The sequence below is a fragment of the Hypanus sabinus genome, chromosome 9, assembly GCF_030144855.1.
Source record: "Hypanus sabinus isolate sHypSab1 chromosome 9, sHypSab1.hap1, whole genome shotgun sequence".
NCBI classification, from domain to species: Eukaryota; Metazoa; Chordata; class Chondrichthyes; order Myliobatiformes; family Dasyatidae; genus Hypanus; species Hypanus sabinus.
Genome location: NC_082714.1, coordinates 12566756 through 12587852, shown reverse-complemented (window position 1 = coordinate 12587852; position 21097 = coordinate 12566756). Strand labels below are relative to the sequence as shown.

Sequence of the window (21097 nt, the reverse complement as noted above, 5' to 3'; positions counted from 1 at the left end):
GCACTCAACTGTAACATACACAGCACTCCTGTAACGGGTAATGACGGGTTCCGTTGCCTGAGCTTTTGTACACCATCCAAATGCAATTTACTTGCCAAATGACGCTTCGAAAAGTCAAGTTTCCAAATATCATCCCACTTCTTTCCACTAGCAAATTCTCCAGCAACTTTCACATCACAATACAAACAGATAACTCCAATTTCCGAATCATAAGTATTTTTTGTAGCTGAACGTTCATGACCTCATGAGCTTTTGGTGTAGCAGTTTCTACTATTTTGTTAAGCCATTCAACTCTAAACAAATTTGCAGTTCTTTTGCGCTTCACGCCCGTCACTTTGTTTGAATTCAACATAGTGAATCAATAATTTTTTCAACAAAAACTTAGTAAGCTATCTGCAAGATTTGAAACAGATCTTTGTAAACTTTACGATATGAACACTGTCCGCCAAAGATGACTGCCGCCATAATGTAGCTGTACAAACCAGAACAGGAAAGGTGAGGTGATGTAAATTAGTGACGTGCATTGTGGTATTTGAAAAACTGACTAACTAGTTAACAGACACATTTAGCTAAAAGATTGTTTTCAATAAGTATAATTATTAATTACTACATTACTTTAGGTAACTAACCTTTTGTGCGCACATTAATTTCCTCTGTGCGCTGGTTGAAAAACGTGAGTGTGCGCGTGTGCGCGCACAGCTTAAAGGAAGCATAGCTTATCACATGTACATCGAAACGTACAGTGAAATGCATTGTGTGCATTAACAACCGGCACACCCAAGGAAGTGCTGAGGGAAGCCCGTAGGTGTCGCTCACACTTCGGCACCAACATAGCAGGCCCACCATGTTTGGCAGAACAGCATAAGCAGCAACATCAAAACAAAACAAGAAAACAACTCGGAACAAGTCCCTTTCCCATCACTGGCTCTCACACACACACACACACACACACACACACACACACACACACACACACACACACACACACACACACACACACACACACACACACACACACACACACACACACACACACGCACACACAGAGTCCTCTAACCCCAGGGCTGGCCACCTCTGCACCTCCAGTCCTTGTCCCCAAGATCTCAAATCTCACAGACTTCAGGCCTCCAACTTCAGGCTTCACCCCAAGACTCACCAATCATGGGTTTGGCCATCAGCCGTAGTCAAATGTTCCAAAGTTAAATGTTCCAAATTAGATTATCCAAGTCAAGTCAAGTTAGATTTATTGCCATGTGCAGAAGTACAGTAGGGTACAGGTACAATGAAAAACTTGCAGCGGCAGTATCACAGGCGCATGGGTACAGACAGCAAACAGAATATAAGTTATACAACAGTGAAGAGAAATAAAGACTATCCATTATAAGACTTCAATGCAGAGACAAGTCCATGATAGCGCAAGAGGAGGTTTGTAGTGTTCCATTGCTGAGGTAGGGTCAGAGATCTGCAAGTTGGTTCAAGAACAGTCTTAGTTGGAACAGTCTTTTCATTACAACCCTTTTCCCCAGTGAAGAGGTACAGAAGCCTGAAGATACACAGTCAACGTTTTAGGAACAATTTCTTCCCCTCTGCCGTCAGATTACTGAACAGCCAATGAACCCATGAACAATACCTCATTGTTTGTGCTCACTTTTTGTACTACTTATTTATCTTTTTAATATACATTTCTTACTGTAATATACAGTATATTTTATGAATTGCACTGTACTTCTCGCCAGCTGGTGGCATAGTGGCATCAGCGCCAGACTTCGGAGTGAAGGCTCCCGAGTTCGAATCCAGCCGGCTCCCTTGCATGTTTTCCATCCGTGCTCGGTTGAGCATTGAGCTAGCAACTCGGCCTCGTAAAAACAAGAAAGACTGCTAAAAAAAAGTGCCGTCACAACGGTGCAGGCTCGAAGGGCCAAATGGTCTACTTCTGCACCTATCGTCTATAATCAAGAGGTTTTGTTGTTGTTCGGACAAAATATCAGAATGGGGAAGAAATCTGATCTATGAGACCGATCAAGAAATGATTGCTGGTGCCAGATGGGATTGTATCTTAGAAACTGCTGATCTCCCAGGATTTACAAGCACCACAATCTCTAGAGTTTACAGAGAATGGTGTGAAAAACACCTAGTGAGTGACAGTTCTGTGGTCAAAAATGCCTTGTTAATGAGGAGAATGGCCAGACTGGTTCAAGGTGATAGGAGGGTAATAATAATTCAAATACCCACACACAGTGGTGTGCAGGAGAGTATCTCAAAAACCACAACACATCAAACCAAAGTGGATGGGTTACAGCAGCAGAAGACCATGGACATAACAACCTTGATAAATGCAAGATCATCCACTTTGGAGGGAGTAATAGAAGAGCAGATTATTATTTAAATGGTGAAAGATTGCAGCATGCTGTTGTGCAGGGGAACTTGGGAGTGCTTGTTCATGATCGCAAAAAGTTGGCTTGCAGGTACAGCAGGTTGTTAAGAAGGCAAACGGAATGTTGGCCTTCATTGCTAGAGGGATTGAATTCAAGAGCAGGGAGGTCATGTTGCAACTGTACAGGGTACTGGTGAGGCCGCACCTAGAGTATCGTGTGCAGTTGTGGTCTCCATACTTGAGGGAAGATATACTGGCTTTGGAGGCAGTGCAGAGGAGGTTCACCAGGTTGATTCCAGGGATGAAGGGATTGAGAGATTGAGTTGCATGGGGCTATACTCTCTGGAGTTCAGAAGAACCAGAGGGTATCTTATAGAAACATACAAAGTCTTGAAAGGGATAGATAAGATAGAAGTAGGAAAGTTGTTTCCATTGGTATGTGAGACTAGAACTAGGGGACATTGCCTCAAGATTCAGGGGAGAAGATTTAGGACGGAGATGAGGAGAAACTGTTTTTCCCAGAGAGTGGTGAACCTGTGGAATTCTCTGCCCAGGGAAACAGTTGAGGCTTTTTCAATACTTTAATACTTCACTTTATTGTCACCAAACAATTGATATCACAGTGATATTTGATTCTGCTCTTCTCGCTCTCTGAAGTACAAATTGAAGTAAATATAATAAAAATTTAAATTATAAATCATAATTAGAAAATGGTGGGGCAGGCTCGATGGGCCGGATGGCCTACTCCTGCTCCTATTTTTTATGTTCTTATACACTCAGCAGCCACTTTATTAGGTACAGGAGTTATTGAATAAAGTGGCCACTGAGTTTATGTTAATGATAATAAACCTAGTTCAGATTCAGATTCTGATTCTGATTGCTGAAGCTGTTGGTCTGTACAGTAGGGTTCCATTTGTGTCCCGTGATTCTCAGCCCAGCCAAGAGAGAGCTAAGCCAGAAAAGACCTGGCAATCCGGGAATAGATCAAGACCTGAGAATTATGGTCAATGTGGCAGAGTCTTCTTTAAAACAAACCAGACCCCCTGGACAGGCAGCAAAAGTTGTCGCTGGCCTACTGATCTCTTTCTTGCCCTTTGTTCCCGCAGGTTTTCTGCTCTGCACCATGCTGCCCTCAATGGGAATACCGAGCTCATCTCTCTGTTGATCGAATCCCAGGCCATGGTCGACATCAAGGATAACAAAGGTAATTTATTAACCAGCAGGCTCTGCAAGTTTGACCTTTGCCCTGGGTAGACCCCAGTACAGTTACTCAAATCCTGGGTCAGATAAACACTGCATTGTGCAAGCACTTGGGCATTCTTGTGCAATTAAGAAATATTGATCTGATAATGATTTCTTCTCTTCAGTATTCACTAAGGAGAAGGATATTGAATTGTGTAAGGTGTGGGAAACAAGTAAGGAAGTTATGGAACCTATGACAATTAAAGAGGTGGAAGTACTGGTGCTTTTAAGAAATTTAAAAGTGGATAAATCTCTGAGTCCTGACGGGATATTCCCCAGGACCTTGAGGGAAGTTTGTGTAGAGATAGCAGGAGCTCTGACGGAGATTTTCAGATGTCATTAGAAACGGGGATTGTGCCAGAGGATTGGCGTATTGCTCATGTGGTTCCATTGTTTAAAAAGGGTTCTAGAAGTAAGCCTAGCAATTATAGACCTGTCAGTTTAACATCAGTGGTGAGTAAATTAATGGAAAGTATTCTTAGAGATAGTATTTATAATTATCTGGATAGACAGGATCTGATTAGGAGTAGCCAGCATGGATTTGTGCGTGGAAGGTCATGTTTGACAAACCTTATTGAATTTTTGAAGAAGTTACGAGGAATGTTGATGAGGATAAGGCAGTGGATGTAGTCTATATGGACTTCAGCAAGGCCTTTGACAAAGTTCCACATGGAAGGTTAGTTAAGAAGGTTCAGTCGTTAGGTATTAATGCTGGAGTAATAAAATAGATTCAACAGTGGCTAGATGGGAGATGCCGGAGAGTAGTGGTGGATAATTGTTTATCGGGATGGAGGCCGGTGACTAGTGGGGTGCCTCAGGGATCTGTTTTGGGCCCAATGTTGTTTGTAATATACATAAATGGTCTGGATGATGGGGTGGTAAATTGGATTAGTAAGTATGCCGATGATACTAAGGTAGGAGGTGTTGTGGATAATGAGGTGGGTTTTCAAAGCTTGCAGGGAGATTTATGCCGGTTAGAAGAATGGGCTGAACGTTGGCAGATGGAGTTTAATGCTGAGAAGTGTGAGGTTCTACATTTTGGCAGGAATAATCCAAATAGAACAGACAGGGTAAATGGTAGGGCATTGAGGAATGCAGTGGAACAGAGAGATCTAGGAATAACAGTGCATAGTTCCCTGAAGGTGGAGTCTCATGTAGATAGAGTGGTGAAGAAGGCTTTTGGAATGCTGGCCTTTATAAATCAGAGCATTGAGTACAGAAGTTGGGATGGAATGTTAAAATTGTACAAGGCATTGGTAAGGCCAAATTTGGAATATTGTGTACAGTTCTGGTCACCGAATTATAGGAAAGATATCAATAAATTAGAGAGAATGCAGAGACGATTTACTAGGATGTTACCTGGGTTTCAGCACTTAAGTTACAGAGAAAGGTTGAACAAGTTAGGTCTCTATTCATTGGAGCGTAGAAGGTTGAGGGGGGATTTGATCGAGGTATTTAAAATTTTGAGAGAGGTAGATAGAGTTGACGTGAACAGGCTGTTTCCATTGAGAGTAGGGGAGATTCAAACGAGAGGACATGATTTGAGAGTTAGGGGGCAAAAGTTTAAGGGAAACATGAGGGGGTATTTCTTTACTCAGAGAGTGATAGCTGTCTGGAATGAGCTTCCTGTAGAAGTAGTAGAGGCCAGTTCATTTGTGTCATTTAAGGTAAAATTGGATAGGTATATGGACAGGAAAGGAGTGGAGGGTTATGGGCTGAGTGTGGGTAGGTGGGACTAGGTGAGATTAAGGGTTCGGCACGGACTAGGAGGGCCAAGATGGCCTGTTTCCGTGCTGTGATTGTTATATGGTTATAAAGAATAAAGAGAGAGATTAACTTGTGTCACATGCACATCAAAAGTGTAATTAAAGCGTTGTTTATGTCAATGACCAACACGGACTGAAGATTGCATTGGGGGAAGCCCACTTGTGTTGCCACACTTCCAGCACCAACATACAGTGGGGAATCTGTGGAATTCATCACCACAGCCAGGTGTGGAGGCCCAGTCACTGGATACATTTACGGCAGAGGTTGATAGATTCGAGATTAGTCAGGGCATGAAAGTTACAGAGAGAAGGCAGGAGACTGGGGATGAGAAGGAAAATGAATCAAGCATGATGAAATATTGGAGCAGACTCAACGGGCCAAATGGCCTAATTCTTTTTCCTATGTCTTATGGTCTTATAACATGCCTACAATTTACTAACCCTAATCAAGTTAGTGACAGGAGCAAGATATGCATGAAGAGTCCGAGTTAAAGTGCAGAGTTTGCAGGAAAATTATGAACTGTATGGCTTTATTCAGGAAAGATATTGGGGTTGCACCATTCAAATCCAGTCTCAGGAGACTAATGTCAGTGTAAGAAAGTTACTGGAAGAAATTTCTACATGACATGATTAATCTGCACTTGGAAAGGTTGGGATTAATGAAAAACAGTAAGCATGGTGTGCTGGAAGGGAATCCTGCCTGGGATAGAACTTGATCTGACTGAATTTTTCAGAGATAATAGGATAGTGCAGTTGATGTGACCTACATGAGAACAAATAACATTCCGTTTGGGACTTTGCTTAGAGCTTAAGGGATTCAAGTTGAGGTGCTAAATTGGATCCAAAATTGGCTCAGTAATTAGAGGCAGAAGGTAAAAGTAGAGGGGTAAACACAAAGTACACTGCAGATGTTGTGGTCAAATCAACACGTACAAACAAGCTGGATGAACTCAGCCGGTCAGGCAGCATCCATTGAAACGAGCTGTCAACATTTCGGGCCGAGACCCTTGAGTCCTGACGAAGGGTCTCGGCCCGAAACATTGACTGCTCGTTTCAACGGATGCTGCCCGACCTGCTGAGTTCATCCAGCTTGTTTGTACGTGTTGAAAAGTAGAGAGGTGCTTGGTGATTGGAAGCCTATGACCATTGTGTCATTGCTCAGACCCTTACTGCTTCCTATTTACTGTACGTTAATAATTGGGATATGGATGGAAGAGGTATGAGTGGTAAATACACAAATAAAATAAAGTGATAATGCTCATGATTGCGAAGAGGATCTCATTCTAAAGGAAGCAGGTGATTTCCACTGAGGTTGGGTGAGACTAGAACTAGAGGTCATGAGTTAAGGGTGAAAGGTGAAATGTTTAAAGGGGACATTGAGGATAAAATTCACTCAGAGAGTGATGGCAGTGTGTCAGAGGAAGTGATGGTTCAACGTCAACATTTAAGAGAAGTTTAGATAAGTACATGGATGGGAGGGGCATGGAGGGCTATGGTTTCAGATGCATGCCGATGGGAGCAGACAGCATCAAAGTCTTCGGAATGAACTAGATGGGTCAAAGGGCCTGCTTGTGCACTGTAGTTCTATGATGATATGGGGCAATCAGTAAGGTGGGCAAGGCAATAGCAGATGAAAGGTAATCCTGTTAAGTGTGATGTGATGCATTTCAAAAGAACTACTAATGCTATGGCAAGCATTGTAGAAAGGACTGAAGACGAGAAAGGCACGACAAAGTGAGCAAAGTGGTCACAATGTTGTTCCCTGAGGTAATGATTAAGGTTGTGCTGGTTGCTTCAAGAACTGATTGACTGCAGGGAAGCAGCAGACCTTGAACCAGCTAGTGTGGGACTTCAGGCTTCTGTACCTCCTGCCTAAAGGTAGCTGCGAGAAGATGGCATGGGCTGGACAGTGGGCATCTTGGATGATGGATGTTCCCTTCTTGAGCAGTGTCTCTTGGAGGTCCTACCGATAGGAGGGAGGGATGTGCCCACGACCTGTTGGGCTGAGTCCACAACTTCTCTCGCTCCTGGGCGTTCCAATTGCCATATCAGACCATGAGGCAAACAGTCAGGATACTTTAAAAAGTATGTTTGTAGAGGTGTGTTGGAGTGTTCGGTGACAAGCCAAACCTCCTTACCTTCATGAACTGGATGCACTTCTCCAGTGCAGGTGTATAATCCTACACGTAACCTCCTGTTGGCTTGGCATCAGCAATGCCAAATCTTCATATTTCATGTTACAAAAGAGCGGTAATTCGAAAATCATTGAATATTCAGAGGGGAAAAGTAGTTCCTTGCTAAAAATGACTTCATTATTTTTCTATTTCACAGCATTGAAATGCTGAGATGTGAAGCACTTCATAAAATCTCTCTGAAGTTAGGATTGATTAGTTACAATCCAAGATTTCACCTTTGTCTCTTTCCAGAATTTTATCCTAATTTCACATCTCCGATCCCTAGAAGCAAAAATGTTCTGCAATAATTTAAGTATGAGAAAGAGTCCAATTTTCTTTTCATGTAACTTTCCATGCTGGGGAAAGGAGATACTTGTACATCATTTAGACAGCAGCTTAATCAGCAAATGTCTGTCAGGGAAGGAAAGGTGCTGTTCTTAACCAATCTGGCCCATCGATCACTCCAGACTCACCAATATGGATCAGTATTCCTTCAGTTTATGGGTTCCTAACTTGGGGCCCACAGACAACTCAGTCAATGGCAGTGATTGGGAAACCCTACTTGAGTTGATCCAGCAAGCCAGTCAGCTCAGGGTGGCCACTTTACGTAGGCCTGACCACAATGTCCATATTCTCTGTATGAATAATAAAATCATGGAGCCCGTTATTAAAGATAAGGTTTTGTGGTACTTGGAGGCGCGTGACAAAATTTGCCAAAGTCAGAATGGTTTCCTTAAGGGGAAATCTTGCCTGACAAACCTGTTGGGATTCTTTGAGGAAATAACAGGCAGAATAGACAAAGGAGAGGCAGTGGATATCATTTACTTGGATTTTCAGAAGGCCTTTGACAAGGTGCCTCACATGAGGCTGCTTAACAAGATAAGAGCCCATGGTATTACAGGAAAGATACTAGCATGGAGAGGTGATTCTGGGAATGCCGAGGTTAACATACCAGGAGCACTTGGCAGCTTTGGGCCTATACTTACTGGAATTCAGAAGAATGTGGGGGAATCTCATTGAAACCTACCTAATGTTGAAAGAACTAGATAAGATAGATGTGGAGAAGATGTTTCCTCTGGTGGGGGTATCCAGAACTAGAGGCCACAGCCTCAAAATCGAGGGGTGACCCTTTAGAACAGAGGTAAGGAGGAACTTTTTTTTGAGCCAGAGAGTAGTGAATCTGTGGAGTGCTCTGCCTCAGATGGCTGTGTGTATACTTAAAGTGAAAATTGATTATTTTCTGATTGGTCAAGGCATCAAAGGTTATGGCAAGCAGGCAGGTGAATGGGGTTGAGAGGGATCCAGGATCAGACATGATGGAATGGCGGAGCAGACTTGATGGGCTGAATGGCCTAATTCTTCTCATAGGCCTTATGGTATTATGGTCTAAGATTGGATGATTGGTAGGAGACAAAGAGTCTGAATAAGTGGGGCCTATTCTGATTGGCTGCTGGTGACTATTGGGTTTGTGCAGGAGTCAGTATTGGGACCATTTCTTTTCACGAAATGTGCCAATGATTTGGATGATAGAATTGATGGCTTTGTGGTGAAGTTTGCAGATGATACAAAGATGGGTGGATGGGAAGGTGAGGATGAAGAAACAGGGAGTCTGCAGAAGGGTGCAGATTGCAAGAATGGGCAAATAGGAGCAGATGGAATATAGTGCAGGGAAGTGTATGGTCATGCACCCTGGTAGAAATAGAGATATCCCCACAGTGGGTAAATTTGGAATGCAATGAGGTAAAGGGATATTCTCTATTCTCTGTTCTTGCTTCTTGTCTTCCTGCTGATTTAGTTAAATTTAATAAACAAATATCTAATCCTGTTATTAAACATACATTACGAATTTGGTTTCAATTTCGTAAGTTTTTTACTTTGAAAAACTTTGTTCTTGATAGCCCTATCTTACTTAATTTCTTTTTCAAACCCTCTTGGACAGATCAAGCTTTTAACATATGGAAAAGGAAAGGTATAAAATGTTTTCGTGATCTCTTTTTTGAAGATACTTTGATGTCATTTGACCAACTTTCCAACAAATTTGAATTACCTAAATCTAATTTTTTCAGATATTTACAAATTAGAAATTTCTTACATAAAGTTTTACCATCTTTTCCTAATTCAACTTTGGTGGACTTTACAGATTTGATTTTTACCTTAAATCCTTGTCAGAAGGGATTAGTAGCTTTTATTTATAATATGATTATGAAGATACAACCAGAAATATCAGTTAGAATTAAACAAGAATGGGAAAAAGAACTTCGATATAATATATCAACAGATAAATGGGAAAAAATTTTGCAAATGGTTAATTCTTCTTCTTTATGTGCTAAACATGCTTTAATACAATTTAAAATTGTACATAGAGCTCATATGTCTAAAGATAAACTTGCTCGATTCTATTCTCATATTAACCCTCAATGTGACAGATGTCATTCAGAAGTGGCCTCATTGACCCATATGTTTTGGTCATGTCCCACTTTACATAATTACTGGAAGGACATATTTACTACTATTTCCTCAATTTGGAATATAGATTTACAACCTCATTTTATTACTGCAATTTTTGGCATACCAAATGAAGATGGTAATCAGTTTTCCCCCTCAATCAGACGAATGATTGCTTTTGTAACATTAATGGCCAGAAGGTCTATATTACAAAATTGGAAAGAAGTAAATCCTCCTACCACGTTTCAAGGGCTTTCTCAAACTATTTCTTATTTGAGGCTGGAAAAAATTAGAAGCACTATTTTTGACTCATCAATTAAATTTGAAGAAACTTGGAGACCGTTTATTCGACATTTTCATATGAATTAATTTGGCCATTTCCAGACCTTCTTTCTGCTTATTCATGTTCAGGTATGGAGTTCTGGAGTTTGTTGACACTATCATATACTTGTAAACTATTATTATTGCCCATGTTAGTTTAGTTTAGAGTTTTATTTTTCTTAATATATACTTTTTTTTCACATATTTTCAAATTTTTTTTCTCTTTTTTAATGGTTATTTTTGTTTTTTTTTCATATATAATCATATGGACTTGATTGATTAAGGTATTTTCTTCCGTTGATGTTTAATAGGATATTGTTATCTTATTATCAACGTGATTTCAAGTCTATTGTATTCATAATTTACTCATTATTATGTTATGTTTTTTTTGTGTATATGTGAAAATTAATAAAAAGATTGAAAAAGAAAGAAAAGAAATAGAGATATGGACTATTTTCTAGATGTGGAGAAAATTCAAAAATCAGAGGTTCAAAGGGACTTGGGAGTCATTGTGTAGGATTCTCCGAAGGTTACCTTGCAGATTGAGTCTGTGGTAAGGAAGGCAAATGCAATGTTAACATCTATTTTGAGAGAACTAGAATACAAAAGCAAGGATGTTATGCTGAAACTTTATAAGGTAGTAGTTGGATGGTACTTAGATTATTCTGAGCCATTTTGGGACACTTATCCAAGAAAAGATAACCTGGTATTGGAGAGGATCCAGAGGAAGTTCACAAGAATGATACCGGGAATGAAAGGGTTAACATATGAGGAGCATTTGAAGCCTCTGGGCCTGAACTCACTGGAGTTTAGAAGAATGAGGGGGATCTCCTTGAAACCTATTGATTAGTGTAAGTCCTAGATAGACCGGATGTGGAGAGGATGTTTCCTATAGTAGGGAACAGAGATGAGGAGGAATTCCTTTTGCCAGAGGATAGTGAATCTGTGAAATTCATAAACAAAGACAGCTAACTCATCGATTATATTTGATAGGTTCTCAATTAATCAGGATGTCAAAGGTTACAGAGAGAAGAGAGGAGAATGGATTGAGAGGAATAATAAGTCAGCCATGATAAAATGGCAGAGCAGATTTGATGAGCCAAGTGGCCTATGTCTGCTCCTGTATCTCATGGTCTTGTAGATTTTTATCATTTAATTAGTATTTAATACGATTTAGATTAGATAAGGGAAGTTATCTACAGTTTGTGGAATAATAGCTTTAAAACATTTTGTCCACAGTATTTTATGACAAATTATTAGATTGCCTAGTACTGAAAATTTGACTCTTGAGGTGAGCTGTTGGTATAATCTTCCACCACCTTCCCTAAACAGGCTGCAGCTGATTAGGAGAGCAGGGTCTCGGTGAGAGCAATTTTGGAGTGTGGTTTTGTCAGCATTGTATAAAGAAGCATGTCTTTGTAAAGGCGGCAGTTCAGAGAGAGTTCACTGAAGAAGGAGTCATCGAAGAGGCATGCTTCAGTGAGTTTGGCCTATCCCCAATGGACTTAGAAGTACGTTAGCTGACATTTAACATGTAAGATTCTGACATGCCTAGCAAATGATTCTTCTGGGTTAGGGAAATCAAAACTTAATACAGTTTTATTTAAGGGTTGTTTATTTAAGATGGTGATAAGGAATTTCTTCACCAGGATAAATCTTTAGCATTCTCTTTTACATAGAGCTATGGAGTCAGAGTTGTTGAATATATAGACTATTTTTTTTATTTTATTTACTTATTGAGATACAGTACAGAGTAGGCCCTTTTGGCCCTTCGAGCCTCGTTGCCCACAATCCCCCAGTTCAATCCTGGCCTAATCATGGGACAATTTACAATGACAGATTAACCTACCACCTGGTAAGTTTTTAGACTGTGGGAGGAAACTGGAGTACCTAGAGGAAGCCCATGTGGTCACGGGGAGAGCATGCAGACTCCTTACAGGTAGCGGTGGGAATTGAACCTGGGTCGCCTGTACTGTAAAGTGTTGTGCTAACCACTATGGTACCGTGCCACCTCAGATTTGTACTGCAGGGGAGTCAACGATTACGAAGAAAGGGCGAGAAGTGATGTTTCGATCACGCCTGATTATATTGACTGGCAGAATGGCCTTAAGGGAGCACATAACCAATTCTGAGTCCAATTCAAAATAAGTTGAATTGGTTTATTATTGTCACATGTACTGAGGTACAGTGAAAAACTGATTTTTATGCTGTCATTCACATCAGCCTATCAATGTAGTTCAAGAGGAAACAGTAACAGAGTGCAGAATAAAATGTCATAGTTACAGAGAAAATGAAATAAGGTGTAAGGCCACAACAAATTAGATTGTGAGGTGAACTTACTTACTTACTGTCCATTACGCTGTTGTTGTTTAGGGCAGCAATGAAGGCTTCTTTCATTGCTCTTTCTGTAACAATTTTTTTTTGGCCAGTCAGGGTTGTAGCCATAAGCTGAACACCTGAACCTAGAGGACAATGGACCACTCTTAGTCTGACCTCTACCCTTTGACCTGTTTGGCATGGGTGACCCTACCTGGAGTCAAAGCACAAGACCCTGACACCAGCTAACATAGCTTTCAGGGTCATTGAGGCACACAAGCCTCCAAACCCAATGACAAAGTCGTGGTCTTTTTGGTCGAGTGGGGTGAAGAGTCCATCTTATCATACGAGGGGACCGTTCAATAGTCCTATAGCGGCTGGGTGGAAGCTGTCCTTGAGCCTGGTTCTGTTGACGTGCTTCTGGTTCTATGTTACAGCAATGAGACCGTTACACTACGCTGCGTGGCAGGGGAAGGCGGAGCCGATGAAAATGCTTCTGAAGGCAGCATCGAGCGTGAATTCACAATCGGAGGAAGGGCAGATCCCACTGCATCTGGCTGCCCAGCATGGACACTATGAAGTGGTGAGGAGAGAATTTCCAAGTTAAAGATGATTGTTTTTTTATTTTGTGTCCTTCCCTAGACTGAGATGGAAAGATGATTAAATTATACTTGCAACCTGACTGATTTATTGGGCTAACTATATTTCATTGGGGAAAGGACAATCCATTGGCACAACCATTACTTGTGAGTGTGTGTGTGCATAACCCTGTAAACAATCCAATAAATAATATAAAGTGATGAATTATTTCCACTTTACCTGGTAGTTGAACCTAATGGGTAAATGAACCAGAGGGCAGAGGAGGCAAGTTTTTTTTGCAATGGTGACATGTGTTCAGGCACACTGTATAAACAGTTTCAACAGTAACTTTATAAAGACAAATACTGTACAATTTTACATGGAAAAAAATCTCATTTATTGGGATCTCAAACTAATTGGGACATTCTTCCTGAAACAGACATAAAGGATTGTCGATCATTGAAGGGTCTAAGTCAAAGGTTCCCAGCATTTTTTTATGCCATGGACTCCTATGGACCCCAGCTTGGGAACCATTGGTCTAGATAGAATAGATGAGGAGAGGATGCTTCCGATAGTAGGGGAGTCGAAGACCAGAGGGCATAGCCTCAGAATAGAGGGGCATCCATTTGAAGAGATGAAGAGGAATTTCTTTAGCCAGAAAGTGGTGAATCTGTGGAATTTATTGCCATAGATGGCTGTGGAGGCCAAGTCATTGGGTACATTTAAAGTGGAGCTTAATACATTCTTGACTGGTAAGGGCATCGAAGGACACAGGGAGAAGGCAGAAGAATGGGGTTGAGAGGGATAATAATTCAGCCATGATGCAATGGCAGAGCAGACTTGATGGGCTGAATGGCCTAATTCTGCTCCAATGTCTTATGATCTTATGGAATGAATGGTCCTTTCCTTTCTTTGATGATCAGATTCTATAAAGTGTGTTGCAATGCTGCAAAAGGGAGTCTGTTGCTTTAGAGTTGCTCCCTGTTTAAGAACTGCATCAGATGGTTAACTGCTCTCTAGGTTCTAAAATTGATCGTAGAAACTCCCAGAGATTTGGAAGGTAACAGAATAGCATACAAGTTAGATTAATGGACAAAGAACAGAATACTTAACCGTTGACCAGAGAAACTAGTTCAATTCTCTTTTTTTAATTTCTATTTTTATTTATTTATTGTTTACTTATTGGAATACAAAGTGGAGTAGGCTCTTGCAGCCCTTCGAGCTGCATTGCTCAGCAACCCTCACCTAATCACGGGACAGGTTACAATGACCAATTAACCTACCAACCAGTACCACAGTCTCTGGACTGTGGGAGGAAACCAGAGCACCCAGAGGAAACCCACTCAGTGACAGAGAGAACATACAAATACCTTACAGGTAGCAGCAGGAATTGAACCTGGGTTACTGGTACTGTAAACCGATGTGCTAACCACTACGCTACTGTGCCACTCTACTGCTTGTTCAATTTATCTATTTTGTGTGTAAGTATATATATTATATATACATACACAAAATGTATACTGTACTTCACAGAGTTTTCTATCATTATATATAACAATTACAGCACGGAAACAGGCCATCTCGGCCCTTCTAGTCCGTGCCGAACGCTTACTCTCACCTAGTCCCACCCACCTGCACTCAGCCCATAACCCTCCGTTCCTTTCCTGTCCATATACCTATCCAATTTTTTTTTAAATGACAAAATTGAACCTGCTTCTACCACTTCTACTGGAAGCTCGCTCCACACAGCTACCACTCTCTAAGTAAAGAAGTTCCCCCTCGTGTTACCCCTAAACTTTTGCCCCTTAACTCTCAACTCATGTCCTCTTGTTCAAATCTCCCCTACTCTCAATGGAAAAAGCCTATCCACGTCAACTCTATCTATCCCCCTCATAATTTTAAATCCCCCCTCAGCCTTCTACACTCCAAAGAAAAAAGACCTAACTTGTTCAAACTTTCTCTGTAACTTAGGTGCTGAAACCCAGGTAACATTCTAGTAAATCTCCTCTGTACTCTCTCTACTTTGTAAACATCTTTCCTATAATTATGTATCACATTGTGCTGTTGCTGTGAAGACAGCAAATTTCATGACATATTCCAGTGATATTAAACCAGATTCTGATTCCGATTCCCATCACTGTATCTGTAAAATCTAAGCTCTGGAATTTAAATGGATATGAATGGAAGAGGTATGACCAGTAAATGCACAGATGACACAACAATGGTGGTGGCTGGCTATTGAAATGGCCTGCTGAGTCAGAAGCACTGTGTAATAGACATTAAACACTGGCCCAACCAAAGGAGTCTGCTTCCTGAAATGTAGTCAGATTTTAAAAATGCAGAAGAATGGAGAGCATTTGATACCAATTGGGAATGTCCATTCATTTGGAATCTCCTATCCAGCCTGGTCTCCTTTGCTGGGAGTTTTTGCTTTTCAAAGAACATCGTAAACGTTCTTCTGAACCAGATCAAAGCAGCAGGCAAACTAAACAAGACCTATTGCTCCAGTGCACAGTGCCATTTTTGAAAACTCGGGAAATGTCAGTGTTTTAGTTTGTGAAGTGGTGCCTGGACCCTGAGGTGGTCCACCCAAGGTTAGCTTACTCCTCCCCTAACAAAGCCCAGGGTCTCACCTTCCATTCCTTACCCCAACAAGGCTTCTGGTTCCTTGTAATGTTCAAAGGTCATTCAGTTGAGCAAACTCTAAAATAAATAAGAAGCTGTTTGAAGTAATGCATATGCACGCAGTACCCTCATGGATGGACGTGCTCACGTTATTGGAACAGTTATCACATCTCACTACTGATCTCTGGGTTATGTATTGATGCACCATCGATAACGCTCGGAGATGGGAGGCAAAAGATAGGCTTTTATTAGCTGCAAACGTGACCACGACATCTTGGAGACTGAGGGAGGAGCAGTGCCTCCAATTCCCTTTATACAGGGGTCTGTGGGAGGAGCCACAGGGGCAGTCAGCAGAGGAGCGTGTCCAGACAGGTATACACATAGTTTGCCACATATATGGTGACCATAGAACCATAGAACACTACAGCACAGTACAGGCCCTTCAGCCCTCCATGTTGTGCCAACCCATATCATCCTTAAAAAAAAGTACTAAACCCACACTACCCCATAACCCTCCATTTTTCTTTCATCCATGTGCCTGTCAAGAGGTTTTAGCCTCCACCACCATCCCTGGCAAGTCATTCACAACCCTCTGTGTAAAAAACTTACCCCTGATATCTCCCCTAAACTTCCCTCCCTTAATTTTGTACATATGCCCTCTGGTGTTTGCTATTGGTGCCCTGGGAAACAGGTACTGACTATCCACCCTATCTATGCCTCTCATAATCTTGTAGACCCCTATCAAGTCCCCTCTTATTCTTCTACGGTTCAAAGAGAAAAGTCCCAGCTCTGCTAACCTTGCTTCATTGTTCTCTGACTTGTTCTCCAAACCAGGCAACATCCTGGTAAATCTTCTCTGTACACTCTGACATATATATTTTAAGGTTCATTTAATATCAAAGTATGTATGCAGTATACAACTCTGAGATTCGCCTTCAACAGATAGCCACAAAACAAAGAAAACCATGGAAGTCCACAAAAGAAAGACATCAACCCCCCCACCCCCACAAACTCCTAATCCCTCTCTTGCACACAAAAATCTAACAAGTGACTCAACACGGAAAAACAGCATCTGAAACATCAAACCCCAAATCCCCAGCCCCCCTCCCTCGCCCAGAAAATCTAAAATCTCACCCACATGGAAAAACAGCAACAAGAACTTCAAAGCCCAAACCCCCAAACCCCTCCTTCACACACAAAAAAACCAATAGGTCTCTCCACTCGGAAAACGGTAACATGGATATCAAACACGCCAATCAGCAGCAAGAGAGAATGGGCATAATCTCAGTAAACTGAAGGAGGCCAATATGAGCTACATTTGTTTTGAACTACAGTCAACAGCCTGATCGATAATTCTCTGAGGGGAGCATATGTACTTAGATAATAGAATTTACTTTGAACTTGGTGCTAAAAGAAGAGGTTGGACAAACGTGGGTTGTTTTCTCTGGAGTGACGGAGACTGCAGGGTGATTTAATACAGGTTTGTAAGATTTTGAAAGGCATTTTCTCCAGGGATGAAATGCCTAATACCAGAGGGCATGCTTTTAAAGTGAGCGGGAGGGAAAGTTCAAAGAAGATGGTATGGAGCAAGATGCTTTGTACAGAGCATGGTGGCTGCTTGGAATGTTCTGCCAGGGGTGACAGTGGCGACAAATGTTAGAGGAGTTCATCAAGCACAAAATTCCGGAGGAGCTTGAGGCTACATCCACACTAGACCGGATAATTTTGAAAACGCCGGTTTCGAGTAAAAACGATAGGCGTCCATACTATGCGTTTTTTAAAATATCTCTGTCCACATTGAAACGGAGATTTCATCGAATCTTCTCCTACTGCGTAAGCACTGGACACATCTACCAAAAACAAGCGACATGTTTGGTGTCTCGCTGTGAAAGACGGTGCGTGTTTGTTCAGTTACAGACTAGAAAAACTTAAACGACGGGCAGCAGTTGGCTCTCACGCAGGAGGATTTAAAAGTAAAAAAACAAATACTGAAGTGTATGAAGGCAACCAACAGGGAGTTCACGGACCCGGCTGACGACAAACATTGAAAAACTGACTAACTCTGTTGCTTGAATAAAGCACCTTGTTAAATGTATAAAACATGTCTGCATCGGTGTTATCTTGTATTTCCATACAATGTTACACTAGGCTGTTACACATCTATTGTCAGAGAAGTACTTGCATAAATAGGTAAACCACCTTCATACAAGCAAGGACAGAAAACAGGGCAGAATGAGTACAGTATACTTATTTCAAAGAATTTGGTGAGTACATTTCTAACTCTTCTGGCTTCAGTCTCGTTGCCGTCTGTTCTGAAATTGTTAGGATGCATTCAAGAAAACAATGAAATGGCGTGCTGCCGTCACCATCTCTCATGACAGTGTTTTCAGATTTCTCCAGTTACCCCGTCCACACTGATCTGCCCGAGCGGCATTTTCAAAAATACCCACCCTGGAAAGCGTTCCTGAAAAGCTCTGGTTTCGGGGAATGAAAACGCCGTTTTAGTGTGGACGAAGGGTAAAAACAAAGAGAAAAAGCTTTGGTTACGGTTTATCCAGTGCAGTGCGGATGTAGCCTAAGATAGCCAGCATCTGCATAATCTCTGGTGTTTAAGAGGTGGTCAAGAGGCTCTTAGAGAGGAGCATGAATATTCAATGAATGGAACAATATGGACATTATGTAGGCAGAAGGGATTCATTTAGAACAACAGAAGGGATTCATTTAGTTAGGCATTTAACCATAGAGCATAGAACAGTACAGGCCCTTTGGCCCACTATGCTATGCTGACCTTTCAGCCTACTCAAAGATCAATATAACCCTTCCCTCCTACATAGCCCCCACTTTCTTTCATCCATGAGTATAAGAGTCTCTTAAATGTCCCTAATGTATCTGCCTCGACCATTACCCCTGACAGGCGTTCCATGCGCTCGTCACTCTGTGTAAAATACTTACCTCTGACATTCCCCCCCAATAGTTTCCTCCAAATACCTTAAAGTTATTTAATTACTAGTTTAAATAGTTTAGCTCAATATCATGGGTCGAAGGGCTTGTTCCTGTGTTGTATTTTCTATGTTCTATGTCATAGATCACTGTGTAGATATAGGCACATCTGCAGTTAGTCTTACAATTCACTTCTAAGTCAAGTTACGCAGCTGTATTCTTGGAACCTATTGGTTAAGTAGAAGAACTTTGAAATCAAGGTTTCTGGATATATCGCCATAGAAAAATGTAAAGGTCAACTTTCTGGGTAGTTTGTAAAGGTTTGAATAAGTGTTGTTCACACCTGTACTTTGGTCCAGTGATCAAATTAAATTAAGCTAGGTACTATGTATCTTTTTTTCTTGCAAAAGCCTTTTGTATTTTCATTGTGATTTCACCGTTTAGAACTTAGAACTTAGAAATCTACAGCACATTACAGGCCCTTCAGCCCACAATGTTGTGCTGACCATGTAACCTACTCTAGAAACTGCCTAGAATTTCCCTAGTGCATAGCCCTCTATTTTTCTAAGCTCCATGTACCTATCTAAGAGGCTCTTAAAAGACCCTTATCTAACCTTACCTAAAGCAATGAAACTGTGAAGCATAACGAATGTTTTAATGCAATTTAAATTAAAAATATTACCTGTACTTTGAAGAAGAAAGCTAAATGTATCTTAAACCTAAGAATTGTGCTCTTTTTAAAAATTGAAGCAAGCTGCAACTTATACACCAGTGGAAATTATACACTGATTTTTACCATAAGTCCGCAGACTCCTAAATCCTGAAGTGATTCCCAATACAATGCTGCATGATGACAAGGAATACCAAGGAGATGCCAACAGGAGGAACTGCATTGTCGCATTGCAGAGCCCTCTGCCCAGTGTGATGGGATTGTTCCACTGTTTCATGTGTGACCTTCTGCAGCTGTGCAGATAGAATGGGTTCAGTAGCGGGAGCAGTGTCCGACGAGGCTGTCACTCGTCCTGCTCACCCACAGCTCACCACCGTTGCCTCATCACTCCCCTCCTTCAACTTCATTCTTCCGGCGTGAACAATATAGAGCCACTGGAGAAAGTGGAAGATGGATTTACAAGAATGCCACTGGAACTGAACAGAAGGAATTATGGGGAAAGGTCCAATTCTGAAGATTTGGCCCAGGACTGAAGATATAGATACGATGAGATGAAAGCCCTCGCATTTTCGACAGGGTCTGAAAGGGCTGCATCAAGGAGACATTTATATTTATATTTGGGGTGATTCCAAAACCAGGAAGAATAATCTGTAATTGGGTGGATGGATTGGTAGTTGGATGTGTCAGTGAGAAAGAGGAGTTGAGCGTGCGAAGAGGCTTCAACAATCTGTGATTGGTTTCCAACCTCATCACAAATTCCTCTCCTCTTAGATAGATAGATAGATGGGACGAGGTAGACCAAAGTTCAAAGTACATTTATTCTCAAAGTTATGCAACCGTGAGATTCGTATCCTTACAGGCAGCCACAAAACAAGAACCCAATTTTTTTTAAAAATGACCAAGGTCTATTGCGCAGAGAGAAAAAATAAAACATACCATGCAAACAATAAAAGCAAGCAACAGCATTCAGAGCAAAATTAACTCCATAGGCATGAAGTCCGGAGTAGGTCCACAGTCTCAGTTCATCACACAGCAAGACAAATAGTCGCAAAGCTTACAGACATGAAGCCGGAAACAGCTGGAGCAGGGCAGCATTGTCCAGATGGGCCAAAGGGCCTGTTTCTGTGCTTTGCTACTCTGAGTCTATAACTTCCCATCCCCCTTCCCAAATGAGGATGCAGCTGACGAACATCACTCTTGAGTCTTTCAAGTCCATCACCAGAGAGAAAGGGTACAGTAAAAAGAAAATTAAAAAGTAATCATCTAGCACTTCTCCCAGTTTGAAATGCTTCAACATTTCTAACTCCTGTGGAATCTTAGCTGAGCAATCAAATTTGTTTCTGACTCTCTAAAGTGAGGGGTATATCTCCCATCCCATCCCACCACTTCCTGCTGAGCCTTGGACTGAGCGCAAGGCCCCTTCCCCAAGACGAGACATCTCCCAGCTCAGAGGGATGCCTGGGGCCTCTCATCAATGTCCTGGCCTGAGGACTGCAGATTCCAGCAGCAGGATCAGAGAGAGATCGCTGGGTGGGTAGCCAGCTGGAAGGCTGGTATCAGCATTCGAGCCAATTACTGGGAAATAACCTGATCCAAGTCTGCACATTCATCTCTGACAGCACCTGATAAATATCCTAGCTAGTGC

The 21097-nt window shown here is 41.5% G+C and overlaps 1 protein-coding gene across 1 annotated transcript in view; it reads left to right on the top strand.

The window, feature by feature from the left end:
* Positions 1–21097, top strand: part of caskin1 (CASK interacting protein 1) — a 675429-nt gene that overhangs the window by 482145 nt on the left and 172187 nt on the right. Inside the window, exons 3-4 of the mRNA XM_059979062.1 lie at positions 3481–3578; positions 13076–13221. Coding sequence (XP_059835045.1) covers positions 3481–3578; positions 13076–13221 — 244 coding nt within the window. The remainder of the gene's footprint in view (positions 1–3480; positions 3579–13075; positions 13222–21097) is intronic.